The sequence below is a fragment of the Coregonus clupeaformis genome, chromosome 18 (genome assembly GCF_020615455.1).
Source record: "Coregonus clupeaformis isolate EN_2021a chromosome 18, ASM2061545v1, whole genome shotgun sequence".
In the NCBI taxonomy this organism is placed as follows: Eukaryota; Metazoa; Chordata; class Actinopteri; order Salmoniformes; family Salmonidae; genus Coregonus; species Coregonus clupeaformis.
Window position 1 is genome coordinate 49,087,396 of NC_059209.1, and position 14,844 is coordinate 49,102,239.

At 46.7% G+C, this 14,844-nt stretch overlaps 1 protein-coding gene across 2 annotated transcripts in view; it reads right to left on the minus strand.

Annotated features, from left to right (window-relative positions):
* LOC121530910 (tetratricopeptide repeat protein 28) overlaps positions 1-14,844 on the minus strand; it is a 247,317-nt gene that overhangs the window by 45,959 nt on the left and 186,514 nt on the right. For both annotated transcript variants that reach the window (XM_041836277.2, XM_041836276.2), the window contains exons 6-8: positions 6,387-7,183; positions 5,641-6,185; positions 2,836-3,359 (exon numbers count right to left, since the gene is read on the minus strand). In XM_041836277.2, coding sequence (XP_041692211.1) covers positions 2,836-3,359; positions 5,641-6,185; positions 6,387-7,183 — 1,866 coding nt within the window. The remainder of the gene's footprint in view (positions 1-2,835; positions 3,360-5,640; positions 6,186-6,386; positions 7,184-14,844) is intronic.

Sequence of the window (14,844 nt, forward strand, 5' to 3'; positions counted from 1 at the left end):
CAGCTGTGAGTCTTTCTGGGTAAGTCTCTAAGAGCTTTCCACACCAGGATTGTACAACATTTTGCCATTATTCTTTTCAAAATTCTTCAAGCTCTGTCAAATTGGTTGTTGATCATTACTAGACAACCATATTCAAGTCTTGCCATAGATTTTCAAGCAGATTTAAGTCAAAATTGTAACTCGGCCACTCAGGAACATTCACTGTCTGCTTGGTAAGCAACTCAAGTGTAGATTTGGCCTTGGGTTATTGTCCTGCTGAAAGGTGAATTCATCTCCCAGTGTGTGGTGGAAAGCAGACTGAACCAGATTTCCCTCTAGAATTTTGCCTGTGCTTAGCTCCATTCCGTTTATTTTTTATTCAGAAAAACTCCCCAGTCCTTAAAGATTACAAGCATACCCATGATGCAGCCACCACTATGCTTGAAAATATGAAGAGTGGTACTCAGTAATGTGTTGTATTGGATTTTCCCCAAACATAACACTGTCTCCAGGACAAAAAGTTAATTGCTTTGCCACATTTTTTGCAGTATTACTTTAGTGCCTTGATGCAAACAGGATGGATGTTTTGGAATATTTGTATTCTGTACAGGCTTCCTTCTTTGCACTCTGTCAATTATGTTAGTATTGTGGAGTAACTACAATGTTGTTGATCCATCCTCAGTTTTCTCCTATCAGCCATTACACTCTGTAGCTGTTTTAAAGTTACCTTGCAGGTAATTGTATGTGTGGGATAAAGAGATGAGGTAGTCATTAAAAAATCATGTTAAACACTATTATCGCACATAGAGTGAGTCCATGCAACTTATTATGTGACTTGTTAAGCACATTTTTACTCCTGAACTTATTTAGGCTGGTCATAACAAAGGGGTTGAACACTTATTGAATCAAGACATTTCACCTTTTCATTTTTAATGTCAAAAAACATTGTTACACTTTGACATTATGGGGTATTGTGTGTAGGCCGGTGACAAAACATCTCAATTTAATCCATTTTAAAATCAGGCTGTAACACAACAAAACGTGGAAAAAGTCAAGGGGTGTGAATACTTTCTGAAGGCACTGTGTCTGCATTGCATCCTCTTTCTATATCTTTTCACATGCTTCCCTCTCTTTCTCTTTATGTTCTCTCCCCTAACTCCCTGTGTGTCACTCTCGTGCCGTCACTGTCCCTGTGTGACTGCTCTACAGCACAGTCACATTGTGGTGGCTGACATGAGGATGTGATGGTGGCTCTGTGACTGGCTGCACTATGAAGAGCAACTAGAGACCACTTGAATGGCTGCCTGACAGCTGGTGAAGAGATTCACTACAGCCCCGGGGGCCCATGCACCCTGTGACTGTACACACACACACACACACAGACAGACAAACAAACATGTACACCGTTTAATCATGGGAACACACACATTTACTGTTTATAATGCATACATACAAACATTTAAACACATGCATACACACTTTACACACACACAAGGCATTGTGACTGTAAAGAGAATAAAGCCTCACAAAGTGTTACCTAATTATAAATTATATGATGAAAATACTGCAGGCATTAACACTGCTGTGTCTCTCTCCTTCCTACTGTGAGGCGTGTACACACACAAACACACACACAAACACACAGTCACACACGTTGCTGAGGTCACATGCTGTCACTATAGGCACTGAGTGGAGCTCCTTTCCTAGGCTTCCTTCCAATTCATATTTTTCAGGATGCAAAAACAAAAAACAAGCAGTGCGGCATAAAAAAAAGGAAAACTGAGAAGAAAAAAAAACGTGACAACTTTTAGGTCTGGGTAGGTTGGCCAGAAATAATTGGCTGTCAAGGATAGGGAAGGTAGTAGTGTGCTTTTTCATAGCTGGACCAAAGAACAATGCAAGGACAGAGCAGGGGACAGTAAGAGGACAGGGAAGAGATAGAGTGGCCTGCCTCCTTTGTTTCCATTAAAGCCCAACCAGCAGGGTTGGAACAATGTCTAGGTCACCACAAGCACTGGTGGCTTAGAGGACAGGACAGGAGAGGACAGGGAAGCCATTCTAGTTCCTCTCTTCCTTATAGGAGATGAAGCAACCTATAAACCCAGAGAGATCATTCTCCCTGTATGCAAACAGGCTTTGGGGAGTAATGCAGTGGGTGTGCCTCTGCATAATGGCTGCTAATGGCGCTGACGGCCACGCTCATTACAGCTCCCACGGAGCCCTGCAAGCTGTTTCTGGTCACGTCCTCCCTATGACAAACAATCCCTGCACTGTTATTGACATAATTAATTTTAGAGAGCCAAGGCTGCAGCTTTTTATTTCGCCATCATCTGTAGAGGACAATGAAGCGTGAGAGGCAGGAGTCTGCCAGCCACAGTGTGTGAAAAGATACACAGTGTGTGAAAAGATCCTTTGGCAGCTCATTTGAAAGTGCCATCTGAGACAGTGGATATAGGTGTGAAGAATGGCAGTCAGTAAACCTGCTAAATGCCTCGGCATGCAACATGGGGATGAGCTCACACACACACACACGTGTGCACACACACAAAACACAAACACACAATGGTAACTATACTCACACAAAAACATCCTCACACAAGCTAATAAAAAACAGACGAATACACACAGAAAAACGGTATAATCACAAAATATAAGCCTTTTGAAAAATTTTGCTGCTCTTGGTAGAATTATTACTTGGCTCTACTTCAAGATAATTCATGCCTGTCAGATATATATTCCATCTCCGTTGGAAGCTGTCACAACACCTTTCATGTCACTAAAGTCTACATATCTATATGAGTAACCCCCCCTCCCTCCCTCCTTCCTTCCCTCCTATTCCCCAACCCCACCGCTCACCTTCCTGCAGGTACATGACAGCCTGTGAGTAGTTCTGCAGTGCGTGGTGTGTCCTCCCCAGGCTGCCGTAGGCCAGGGTCTTGGCCGCCAGGTCGTTGGTCTGAGCTGCAACACTCAGATGCTGCTCCTGGAACACCACTGCACGCTCATAGTTGCCTAGCGACTCATAGGTGAGGCCCAGGTTGCCATAGGCACGGCCCTGTCGGGCGGGACTGCCCGTCTCCTCTGCGATCTCCAGGTCACTCTGGTGGCAGCGCAGGGCCGTCTCATACTCTCCCATGGACTGGTAGACCACACCCAGGCCGCAGCTGGCGTCGCCCTCTAGTGATCGGTCCTGGGTGTCGCGGGCAATGCCTAGCTGGCGCTCCAGACAGGAGATGGCCTGTTCATAGTTCCCCAGCTGGCTGTGGAGCGCCCCCAGCTCTCCGTAAGCCTGGGCCTTCCCTCCACACTCCCCCAGCTCATGGGCCACCACCAGACGCTTCTCAAAACACACCAGGGACTGCTGCAGGTTACCCATCGCCCTGCAGGGGGAGACACAGAGAGTCAGGGCCGGACGAGGGGGAGTCAAACAGTAGGGGAAGGACTGAGATATGCAGGGTCAACTGGGCAGGCAGGAACAGAGATATGCACGGTGAACTGGGCAGGCATGGACAGAGATGGGTAGAATATATTATATGCCTACTAGAACGTCATGTAATTGCCATCTGCTCCTCAATATGAACAAACAGACTCGTGCCACAGAGACTGTGTCCTCCAAGTGCACTCCTCTCACAGTAACCCTGTTCATCTCTCTGCTTATCTCCTATCAGGGGGATAGTAGAACAGCTATTATCTAATCTCCACATATGGCCACATTGTGCTATTAGGGAAGAATGAGAAACACACATCACATTTGCCATTTGCTAAGCTCTGCATCGTTTCAGTGGGAATTAATTTTCAGATTCCCAACAAAAAGCACGGCAGACTCTCTGAGGACTGTGTGTGTGTGTGTGTGTGTGTGTGTGTGTGTGTGTGTGTGTGTGTGTGTGTGTGTGTGTGTGTGTGAGGGGGGAAGAGATGGGCTGCAGGGGAATGAGGCAGGGCTGATGGGGTAATGATGCAATGGGTTGGGGGGTGCTAGATAAAATAATTCACCCTCCACTTGGCTAGATTGGAGGGATGTCACATGGATGATACAGGTTCTGTCTCTCTCTGTGAATAGGCCTACACATTGACTAAGACCTGCATTCATACCCAGGTTTTGTTCTCTAGAACACTCTGCACACACTGCAGAAACCCTGCAAATAGACAATTTTCACATTCACAGGCGGAGCAACAACTGCCGGATGTCATTTGAAAAGGACCATTAAAGAATAAAAGGCTTGAACTTCATTCATGTTCTGTTTTAATGTGAGCTGGTTGAGTAAAGGCTCTGGAACAGAGAGCGAGAGAGCGAGAGCGAGAGCGAGAGAGAGACAGAGACAGAAAGAGAAAGAGAGAAAAAGAGAGAGAGAAAGAGAGTGAGAGGAAGTGAGGAGGGTAGGAGTCTGATGTATATTCTTCACCTCTTAGCTCATGCATGACTAATGCAGGGTTCTGTCTGATTGTTATGGTGGCATGTTAATGATGCACACTAAGGGGAAAAATCATCTCTGAAATGAAGATTCCATTGCTGCCGCCACGTTTTGTTTCGCACCGTATTCTCACAGGATGTTATCAGCTCTCAGACGCACACAGGGGAGAGAGAGAGCGAAGAAAAGAGACAGAATATAAAAAGTTGTCTCGAATTAACTGCAGGCTCTTTGCATACAGATCAGCTGGGGGCCAGTAGGCTCAGTTCTGAAGCAGCTAGCACCGACCGTCAAGGTGTCTTTAAACTACGGTGGTCCTGGAAGTGCAAGCGCCAACACAAGCAGGAAAACAGCAGCAGGCACAAAAATAAAAAAGATTATGCAAAGTAGGATTACTATGATTATTAGTAATACCCCGTCAAAGCAAAAAATCTGTCACCGCAACAACCAGAGGAAATTGATATCGGCAACTTATTCAAAGGCAGAATGGCTTTCTGCTCGCAACGGTGGCTTAGGAGTGTATTTGAAATATGACGCCTTGCTTTTAAATGTTATTCAACAGAGAAAAATACAAATTAAAGTTGTATATATACTTCCATCAGCAGTACTCTTCATCTTTGATTAAGATATTAGCTGTTCATACAGCCAGTAAGAGATTTCATGGCTTTTCATCCCACCACAGATGTTCATTATAGAGCTAAAGCAGTGTTTCTGTGCTGCAGAGACACCATGTCTACCCAAGCCAATCCTTTAGTGACACTTTAGTCCAATCACTACTTCAAGAAGAGGTAATTTGGACAGATAGCACAGCTTACCTAGAACAGTATCTAAGTAACTCATTCAGTTAGAAAACAGGGCAGGGGTACTCAACTACTATTTGAGAAGGTTCGGTCACACAAATGTCCTAGGTGGCAAAGTTCCGGATGGATATTGTCTTTATCGGCGTAGTAACAAACCCCCACTGATGCGACCCCAAACTGTTCACACCCCTCTTTTTGGCAGAAAGAAAATGTTGCTGTTTTTAAGCTTTTTCTTGCAATACTACACATTTTGCCATGTTTTATGTGTGTTCATATGATACCTGAGTGACTCAACAAAATCAATGGGGGCTCCCTGAGAGTCGAGGCCCCCATGGGCACATCATCTAAATAAGCATAATTTACCTACTTAGTGACCTGATAGGGAGCTATAACCAGTCACGTTACAGATTTCTAAGAATGGCTAGTCGGGGCTACTGAGAGATGTCACTGACCTGTGTCCATTCCCCAGGCCTCGGTAGGCCTTCTCCTGGTCCTGCATGCGGTTCAGGCTCTGGGCCACAGAAAGGTACTGGTCATAGTATTTAATGGCCTCTTCAAAGTCCCCTAGGGCCTCGTAACAGTCTCCCAGGTTACCATAGGCCCTACCCCGGTCCAGCACGGCCTCGTTGCCACTCAGCTGCTGGAGGGTGGCCAGCTGCTGCTCCAGGTAGCCTATAGCCTCCTCCATCACCCCTACGTTCATCTTGGTGATGCCCATGTTGCCGTAGACCTGGGCCTCTACCCCCGGGTCCTTCAGTCTGTGGCCCAGCTCTAGCTGCTCCTCGTAGCTCTTGAAGGCCATGGCGTACTTCCCCAGAGCCATGTAGACGGCTGCCAGGTGGCCGTGGGCTTTACACTCCCCGGGCACATCGCCCAGCTCCTGGTACACCTCCAGCTCCTGGGTGTGGTAGCCCAGCGCCTTGTCGTACTTCTGCACCAGTCTGTAGGTGGCACCCAGGGCAGCATAGGCACACGCCTCCATCCTGCGCTCCTTCACCTGAAACAAAGCACAGATAGGATTTCAGTGCATCAGCAAATCTACAACAGCAACAGCATTACATAAACAGCCCTGCCTTGCTAAATCAGTGGAGTGCTGGACTTACAGTATATAATGTTAATCTCTCTTACTGTATGCAGACAAAGTGGAGACCTTTCCTGTGACTATGACAAATTAAAAACAGGAGCCAGAGAATCTCACCTGGTGAGCCAGGGCGAGCTGCTGCTCATAGAACTGGATAGCTCCGGTCACATCCTTCCTGCAGACAAAGATGTCCCCCAGGTTTCCCAGGGCTCTGAAGCGGGCCTGTGCATTATTAAGAGACTGGGCTAGAGAGAGCAGGTACTTCTGACACTCCTCTGCCTTGGTGAAGTCACCCAGAGCCTTGAAGGCCAGTCCCAGGTTACAGTAGGCCTTGGCCTGGCTCAGCTTGTCATGCAGGTCCTTAGCCAGAGCCAGGTCCTGCTCATAGTACTTGACAGCGTCCTGGTAGCTTCCCAGGCAGTAGTGGGCGTAGCCCAAGTTGTGGCAGACTTTCCCCTCACTCTCCATGTCCTGGAGGTCAGGGGACAAGCGGAGGTACTGCTCGTAGTAGGGCACGGCTTGGGGAAACTCTCCCCGGGAGCAGTGGAAGTTCCCCAGGTTGCCGAGGGCGCGAGCCTCGCTCTGGACGTCTCGCAGCTCACGGGCGATATTAAGGTGGTTCTGGTAGTGCTGCAGGGCGCGGTCGTGGGCCCCCAGGGCCTGGTAGGCCACGGCCAGGTTACCATGGGTGGAGGCTTGGGAGGCCCGGTCATTGACCTCCATGGAGATCTGTAACTCCTGGCGGTGGTAGCGTACGGCCTGGTCAAAGGCCCCCAGCGCGTTGTAGGCGTTGCCCATGTTACCGTAGGCCCGGCCTTGGGCAGCATAGTCACTGAGCTCCTGGGTGATGGAGAGGTGGGTTTTGTGGAGTTTCAGTGCAGTCTCATAGTCTCCTTTCATCTGGTGGATAATGCCTGTGGACATGGGAGGGGAGAAGAGAGGGAGGTGGCAAGATTATCATCCCACTCACAAGAAATCAGTTCACTTCGAGTGCCTCATCAGACAGCCACACTATGTAGAAAGCAAGTAATTTGATAGTTCAAATATGCTTTCTGCTGAGCCATCTGTTACCAGCTCACACAGCAAACGTTCCACATGAAATATGGTCATTAAAATGGAGCACATTCACACAGCATCATAATTACATGAAAATGGAATCATTAGATTTTCTAAACTGTCCTTGATGATTGTGTCTTGGAAGAATATAAGCAAAACCAACAACTTTTCCACAGGGACTGAAACAACTGAGAGGGAGAAAGAGAGAGAGAGAAAGAGAGCGGGCAGAGCCGATCGAAAGCTTAGCAAGCAACTTCAAAAAAATTAGAGTGTGGAGAACCAATCCATAACATAGGACCCTTTGTATTGAGCGTATTATCTTTTAGAAAATATAATCCTCCTGAAAACAAAAGCTTTGCCTGCAGCCAGCATGTATGTCCACACACAGCAGAGTGTCTATCTATCTATATACCCTCCTTTCCTCTGAGAGACACACGGCTCTGTTGTCACCTGGCTTTCCATAAAATCATAATAATACTCCTAATATCACAGCGCTGTGGCTCCCTGGAGCGGGGGAACAGAGGAGGAGAGTAGGGGATGGCCGCAGGCTGGTGGATGGAGCCGGAGCCGGGGAGGACAGCCCGCCGCAGGGCTAATGATCATTCACCACAGAGAGAGAGGAACACATGGCGGGGCGGGGCGTGGCGTGGTGGGGCGGCGGAGCAGCCATTCATCTAACAGGCCTGGCTAACTGTGTCTCCCCTGTGTCAGCATCAGTGTGGGCTAATGGGCCTGCGAGATGAGAGGAACCAGCCCCAACCAGCCGCACCACTCAGAGGGCACTGGGATGGGGACGGGGCCAGTCTGGGCTGGGTTTTGTGGGAAACAGGGACGGAGGGCAGGAGAGGGGGACATTTATGGGTTGTGGTGGGAACTTGATGGTGCCATTGGGATTAGCTACCACCATGTGTGTCACTGACTTTTCCCTACCAGAACTTGCCACAGTACTGGTGCACGCAGTGGCTAAGTAAACAGAAGGATCCCTTTTTTTGGGCTGCCAGATTTGGAGGAATAGAAGAGGAGTGGTTTAAACTAAGCTGTGATAAAAAGTTCACTTCCGATGTCAGGTGAAAGAAGAGGTAAATATTTTATCATGTTTGTAAATGCAGGTATCAAGGAAAGGGGATTACCCACACAAGGTACATTGGATGGCAGCATAAAAACAACCTATTCAAAGGTTTTCTTTGATTTGCATAGCCAATAGATAGTGCCATAAATAACCCCAATCCATAGATGGGCTCACTTTTATGATGATTCGCACACAGTTCTCTCACAGTTTTACAGTGGAAAGGAAACCCCTCAGATGAGGTGTATCAGTAGTGCACTACTTGTTTATCTATGTGGTTCTGTCTCCAGGTTAAAGTGTCATAGCCTTACCTGGCCCAGTAATAATAATTAATATGCTAAGAATTCTCCAGAAAAAAACTAACAAGAGACAAGGCAATGCCTGGTACAGATTTCCAGAGGGAATACAATATGTTTTATTAACATACAGTATATAGAATTGATAAACTGCTCCTAATTCTATTATTATGACAAATGGTATAGGCATAATAGGCTTTGGACATTTGAGGTCAGACAGTTACAGTAGACTGACATTGGCACCTCACAGCCCTGCCCAGCCCAGCCCAGCCCAGCCCAGCCCGGGCCCAGAGCATGTTAACATTCACGGCAGGCTGGAGGAGGAGCACTGACAGCCTTTTCCCTCCTCAAAGTCATTGCCAAGATTATGCCCTCCCTTTGGAGCTTATCCCACAGAGGGTATAATGCCTATTAATGTATCACCAGAAAACATGGCCCCAGCCCTCCCCTGAGTCCCCTGCTGGAGGCTAAAATTGGAGCTGGAGCTGGGGCTTGAAGGCTGGGGTGGGGTGGGGTCTGGGGAGAAAGACTGGGGCTGAAGCTGGAGCTGGAGCCGGAAGAGATGAGGATCATGGACTAGGGCTGTGCATGTTCTGGGCCTCAGGTGGTAAATGGTGTTGGTACACAAACCATATGGAGATGACGGGATGGTTGGACAGCTGGATAAGAAATGGGCAATGATAGATACACTGATTTCAAATGACCCCATCAAGAAGTCGTTCTTAGAGAGAGGAGAGACTGACTTCTGTTGATCATTGTTATATCCATGCAATTCACTCCGACTGCACAATAAGGATTTCTCTCAGACTGCACAATAAGCTTTGTTATGTTACATATACAGTGGGGGAAAAAAGTATTTAGTCAGCCACCAATTATGCATGTTCTCCCACTTAAAAAGATGAGAGAGGCCTGTAATTTTCATCATAGGTACACGTCAACTATGACAGACAAAATAAAATAAAAATGATTTTTAATGAATTTATTTGCAAATTATGGTGGAAAATAAGTATTTGGTCAATAACAAAAGTTTCTCAATACTTTGTTATATACCCTTTGTTGGCAATGACACAGGTCAAACGTTTTCTGTAAGTCTTCACAAGGTTTTCACACACTGTTGCTGGTATTTTGGCCCATTCCTCCATGCAGATCTCCTCTAGAGCAGTGATGTTTTGGGGCTGTCGCTGGGCAACACAGACTTTCAACTCCCTCCAAAGATTTTCTATGGGGTTGAGATCTGGAGACTGGCCACTCCAGGACCTTGAAATGCTTCTTACGAAGCCACTCCTTCGTTGCCCGGGCGGTGTGTTTGGGATCATTGTCATGCTGAAAGACCCAGCCACGTTTCATCTTCAATGCCCTTGCTGATGGAAGGAGGTTTTCACTCAAAATCTCACGATACATGGCCCCATTCATTCTTTTCTTTACACGGATCAGTCGTCCTGGTCCCTTTGCAGAAAAACAGCCCCAAAGCATGATGTTTCCACCCCCATGCTTCACAGTAGGTATGGTGTTCTTTGGATGCAACTCAGCATTCTTTGTCCTCCAAACACGACGAGTTGAGTTTTTACCAAAAAGTTATATTTTGGTTTCATCTGACCATATGACATTCTCCCAATCCTCTTCTGGATCATCCAAATACACTCTAGCAAACTTCAGACGGGCCTGGACATGTACTGGCTTAAGCAGGGGGACACGTCTGGCACTGCAGGATTTGAGTCCCTGGTGGCGTAGTGTGTTACTGATGGTAGGCTTTGTTACTTTGGTCCCAGCTCTCTGCAGGTCATTCACTAGGTCCCCCCGTGTGGTTCTGGGATTTTTGCTCACCGTTCTTGTGATCATTTTGACCCCACGGGGTGAGATCTGGATCTGGAGCCCTAGATCGAGGGAGATTTTCAGTGGTCTTGTATGTCTTCCATTTCCTAATAATTGCTCCCACAGTTGATTTCTTCAAACCAAGCTGCTTACCTATTGCAGATTCAGTCTTCCCAGCCTGGTGCAGGTCTACAATTTTGTTTCTGGTGTCCTTTGACAGCTCTTTGGTCTTGGCCATAGTGGAGTTTGGAGTGTGATTGTTTGAGGTTGTGGACAGGTGTCTTTTATACTGATAACAAGTTCAAACAGGTGCCATTAATACAGGTAACGAGTGGAGGACAGAGGAGCCTCTTAAAGAAGAAGTTACAGGTCTGTGAGAGCCAGAAATCTTGCTTGTTTGTAGGTGACCAAATACTTATTTTCCACCATAATTTGCAAATAAATTCATTAAAAATCCTACAATGTGATTTTCTGGATTTCTCTTTCTAATTTTGTCTGTCATAGTTGACGTGTACCTATGATGAAAATTACAGGCCTCTCTCATCTTTTTAAGTGGGAGAACTTGCACAATTGGTGGCTGACTAAATACTTTTTTCCCCCACTGTATAGGCTATAGCCCAGAGGTTATTTGAGTCTGCAGCTCCATAATTCCCATCTGCACAGTGAGCACTTGAGACAATGACTGTGAAAAAGAGGGATCAAACAACAAGGAAAATATCCCTCCACACATACACAAAATAACCCTCCACACATACACAAAATATCTCTCCACATATACACAAAATATCTCTCCACACATACACAAAATATCTCTCCACACATACACAAAATATCTCTCCACACACACAAACACAGACAGACCTACAGTATCCCATTCACCACCACTCCATATGTAAATACATAAAAAGGTGGGCAATGCGATGTCTCTTTGCATTACACAGGCGCGCAGTGTGAGTTGGAGATGCTGCAGTGATGACTCTGAGGCTTGGTGTTGTGTTCTGAGTAAATCACTGTGTCATTCTGTGCTGTGTGTGGAGGGAGGTTGTGGAGGTCTGCTGCACTGTGGAGTAGTCTGCCAGCTGCTGCCTCTCTCTCTGCTGCGCTGCTCTGCCCAGCTAAGAGGATTTCCACATCAATAGAGTCTCTGCCACTGTGCCGGGTTGATACCAGGGATAGAAGGAAGATGGCCAATCACCAAGCAGCCCTCTGCCCTGGCCTAGAATCCAAATTCTAGCTCACCCTCCATTTATGTCAGTTAGCCCAACAGTTTGTTAACACAAGGGCTTGAAGAATGAATACAAAACAACATTTTCAATTGCTATGTACAAATCAATCGTCTAGAAAATTGCAGGACTAGCGGATGCATACTTGCTTTCTAGACCAGTGTTTCCCAACCCTGGTCCTCCAGTACCCCCAACAGTACACATTGTTGTTGTAGCCCTTGACAAACACACCTCATTCAGCTCATTGAGGGCTTGATGATTAGTTGACAAGTTGAATCTGGTGTACTTGTCCAGGGTTACAATAGAAATGTGGACTGTTGGGGGTACTGGTGACCAGGGTTGGGAAACACTGTTCTAGACATCTAGACATTTGATGTGACTGGGTGTGGTGTGTGTGGAGACCTGTGGGAGGCGGTAGAGAGCTGAGTGAGAGCAGGCAGGAAGGGCCCTGATTGTGGGTGGGGTGTAGTGGGGTAGGGGTCTGAGTCTGGGTCTGAGCTTAGGTACCAAATCCTCACTCAGAAAAACACACGTCTCTCACAGCCTGACAGACACGCTGAGAGAGACAGGAAGGCAGAAGATAAAAAGAAAGGGGGATGGATAGATGGATGTGTGCTGAGTGGGAGGCCTGCCAACACAAGCACACACAGACGGGCCGCTGCACCCTCCACCCCTCTGCCTGCCTGCCTGCCTGCGGGCCCAGCTGGGCTGACTTCCTCTCTGCTCTCTCCAGCTGACCCGTCGGTATCCTGCAGCCCAGGCCCAGCACTGTCACGGCTAACCCTACTAAACCACAGCGAAACTGCTGTTACTTCTGGATCTATGATAGCTCTGGATAGTTACATATCTTATGTTAATGTCAAGTGCATTGAGCAAGACCCTTTGGTTTCATTGCATCTCAGGTTTTCTGTTTTGTAGAGAGATAAAATGCCATGTTGAAGTTGGGCTGAGGAAAAGGCAGCTATGCATTTGCTAAATGCAAAGGAAATCTTTTGCCGTAAATGCATTCATAAGACATGCATACGGCATATAGCTATGCGTGGACGGTGGAAATGTGAGAGAATGTGGGAGAATGTTTGAGCGGGCTTCCAGTCCAATATTTGGCATGGTCCTCTGTCATCAGACTGGGCTGAAGGGGGCCATGAAGAGGGGGAACTAACTGCTGCTTTTCCATGAACATGAATGTGGGCCGAGCAGCACAGATCTGTTCCACTAGGAAGTCTCCAGGAGAAGAGAACGAGACTGGCATCCAATGTAATCACCTCGAACCACCCTCCCCTCCTTCCGTACACAGTATAGTATCTAGGCTTTCCATTCCTGTCCTTCCTGTCTGTGTGTCCTGAGCCAGGACCATGGCAGGTCATATTTACCTGTTGTTCATTAACAGACTACCTCCAGCACAGCCCGAGATAAATGCACCTTCTATGATTTTGTTTCCCTCGCTCCCTGTCTCCTTCCCCGTAGCATTCTTCATTCACTCTGACTGTTCCAAATTCGTCTGTAAATCCTGCCGCTGCCCTCCTGCCCCTGCCTTCTTCCCTCCTGCCTTACAAAAATACTAGGCTGTTTCCAACAACAACCAACCTGAGAGCTCTCCCTCTCTGACTGCCTCAGTCTGCTCCAGGCCACACGGCTGTGTTCCTGTAGTGAGCCATATAGCCAATCCCCTGCAAAACTCCACAGAAGACTTTCCATGTCGGGGTAGGAAAGGCCTAAAGCCATTTAAACTCAGTCTCTCACTCCCTCCCCCTGAATCTCTCCTGCCCCAGTGACAAGATCCAGAACAGTGTTCATTACGGTTCTGTTAGGCTCTGTGCTGTTGTTTTGTTGTGTTTCCTGTTTGATTTTAATGTGGCTCAGCATTAAGAGGTCCTCTGGGAAACAGGGTGAAAACAAGGAAAGTGATTGCTTAATTAAAACTCTTACCTCCGGCCCTGTTAACTGATGGAGTCGCCATTTCAAATTACTTTTTGAGATGCAAGAAAAAACAATGAGAAGTGGGTTAGAAAAAGAGAGAGAGGAGGAGGGAGAGATAGGAGATAAGGAGGGTAACAACAACTTCCAAACAAACTTATTAAAAACCTCTTTGAAGTGAATTGCAGGGGAAAATAATATAATTTAGATTCTGTTTCATGAATAACGGAAATGTGAGCTAAATGCGAAAGCCACCACTCGAGTCCTCTCCGAGATATAATAAATTGCTGACTAGGGGGTAAGTTTGCCGGTTAATGAATAATTAATGGAGGCTGGAATGCAACATTTTCATATCCTTTATAGGTCAGTGTGCACTGAGCCAAGGCTCCTGTCACCGCTGGGCATCAGTGAGCCAACCAGCCTCAGTAATAAAGCATGTTACCATCGCTGTGCTGAGCGGAGCTGAGCGTTAGCTGGCTACATGTTACCTCTAAGCCATGACAGGGGCCGCTTCACCCTCTCCACATCAACATAGATCATTAGAGAAGAGCTGAGAGAGCTGAATAAAAGTTCTGTGAAGAAACACTTTCTCTCTGTCAACATGTTCTCTCCCCCTCGCTATATGACACTGTCATTTTTTTCCTTTTAATCTTACTAGCTTGATCATGTCCTCATTGTTGTGTTGAACAGGGGTTCCCAAACTTTTTCATTCAGGGCCCCCCTTCCAGCATTGGGGAACATCCCACACCCCTCTTGCTGGTTGAGAGAATTTTGCAGGTTTAAAGCTTATTTCCTGCAATTCTACACATTTTGTCATGGGGTGCAAAGAACATTTAGCAATTTTAAAGCTAATTTTCTTGCAATTCTATATATTTTGCCATGTCTAATGTGTATTCATGTGATATTTGAGTGACTAAAAAATTACAACAATACATTTGTGCTAAAAAACCTAAGTAAAAAAACGTTAGCTGACATGGGCTAGTTAATCTGGACATTTCTGACAAGTTATAAATAGCTCTCTAAGGTATGCAATGACTAACATGACAAGAGGAACTGATGATGCACTACCCAATTTCGCCCCACAGTTTGGGAACCACTGGTGTAGAACATGTTTTATCTCTGCATGGTTGTACTTCAAAGCAAGAGGACTGTACAGTAGGCTACAGTATGTCAAGTTGGCTACAGTATGTGGGGGAATGACTAGGCAA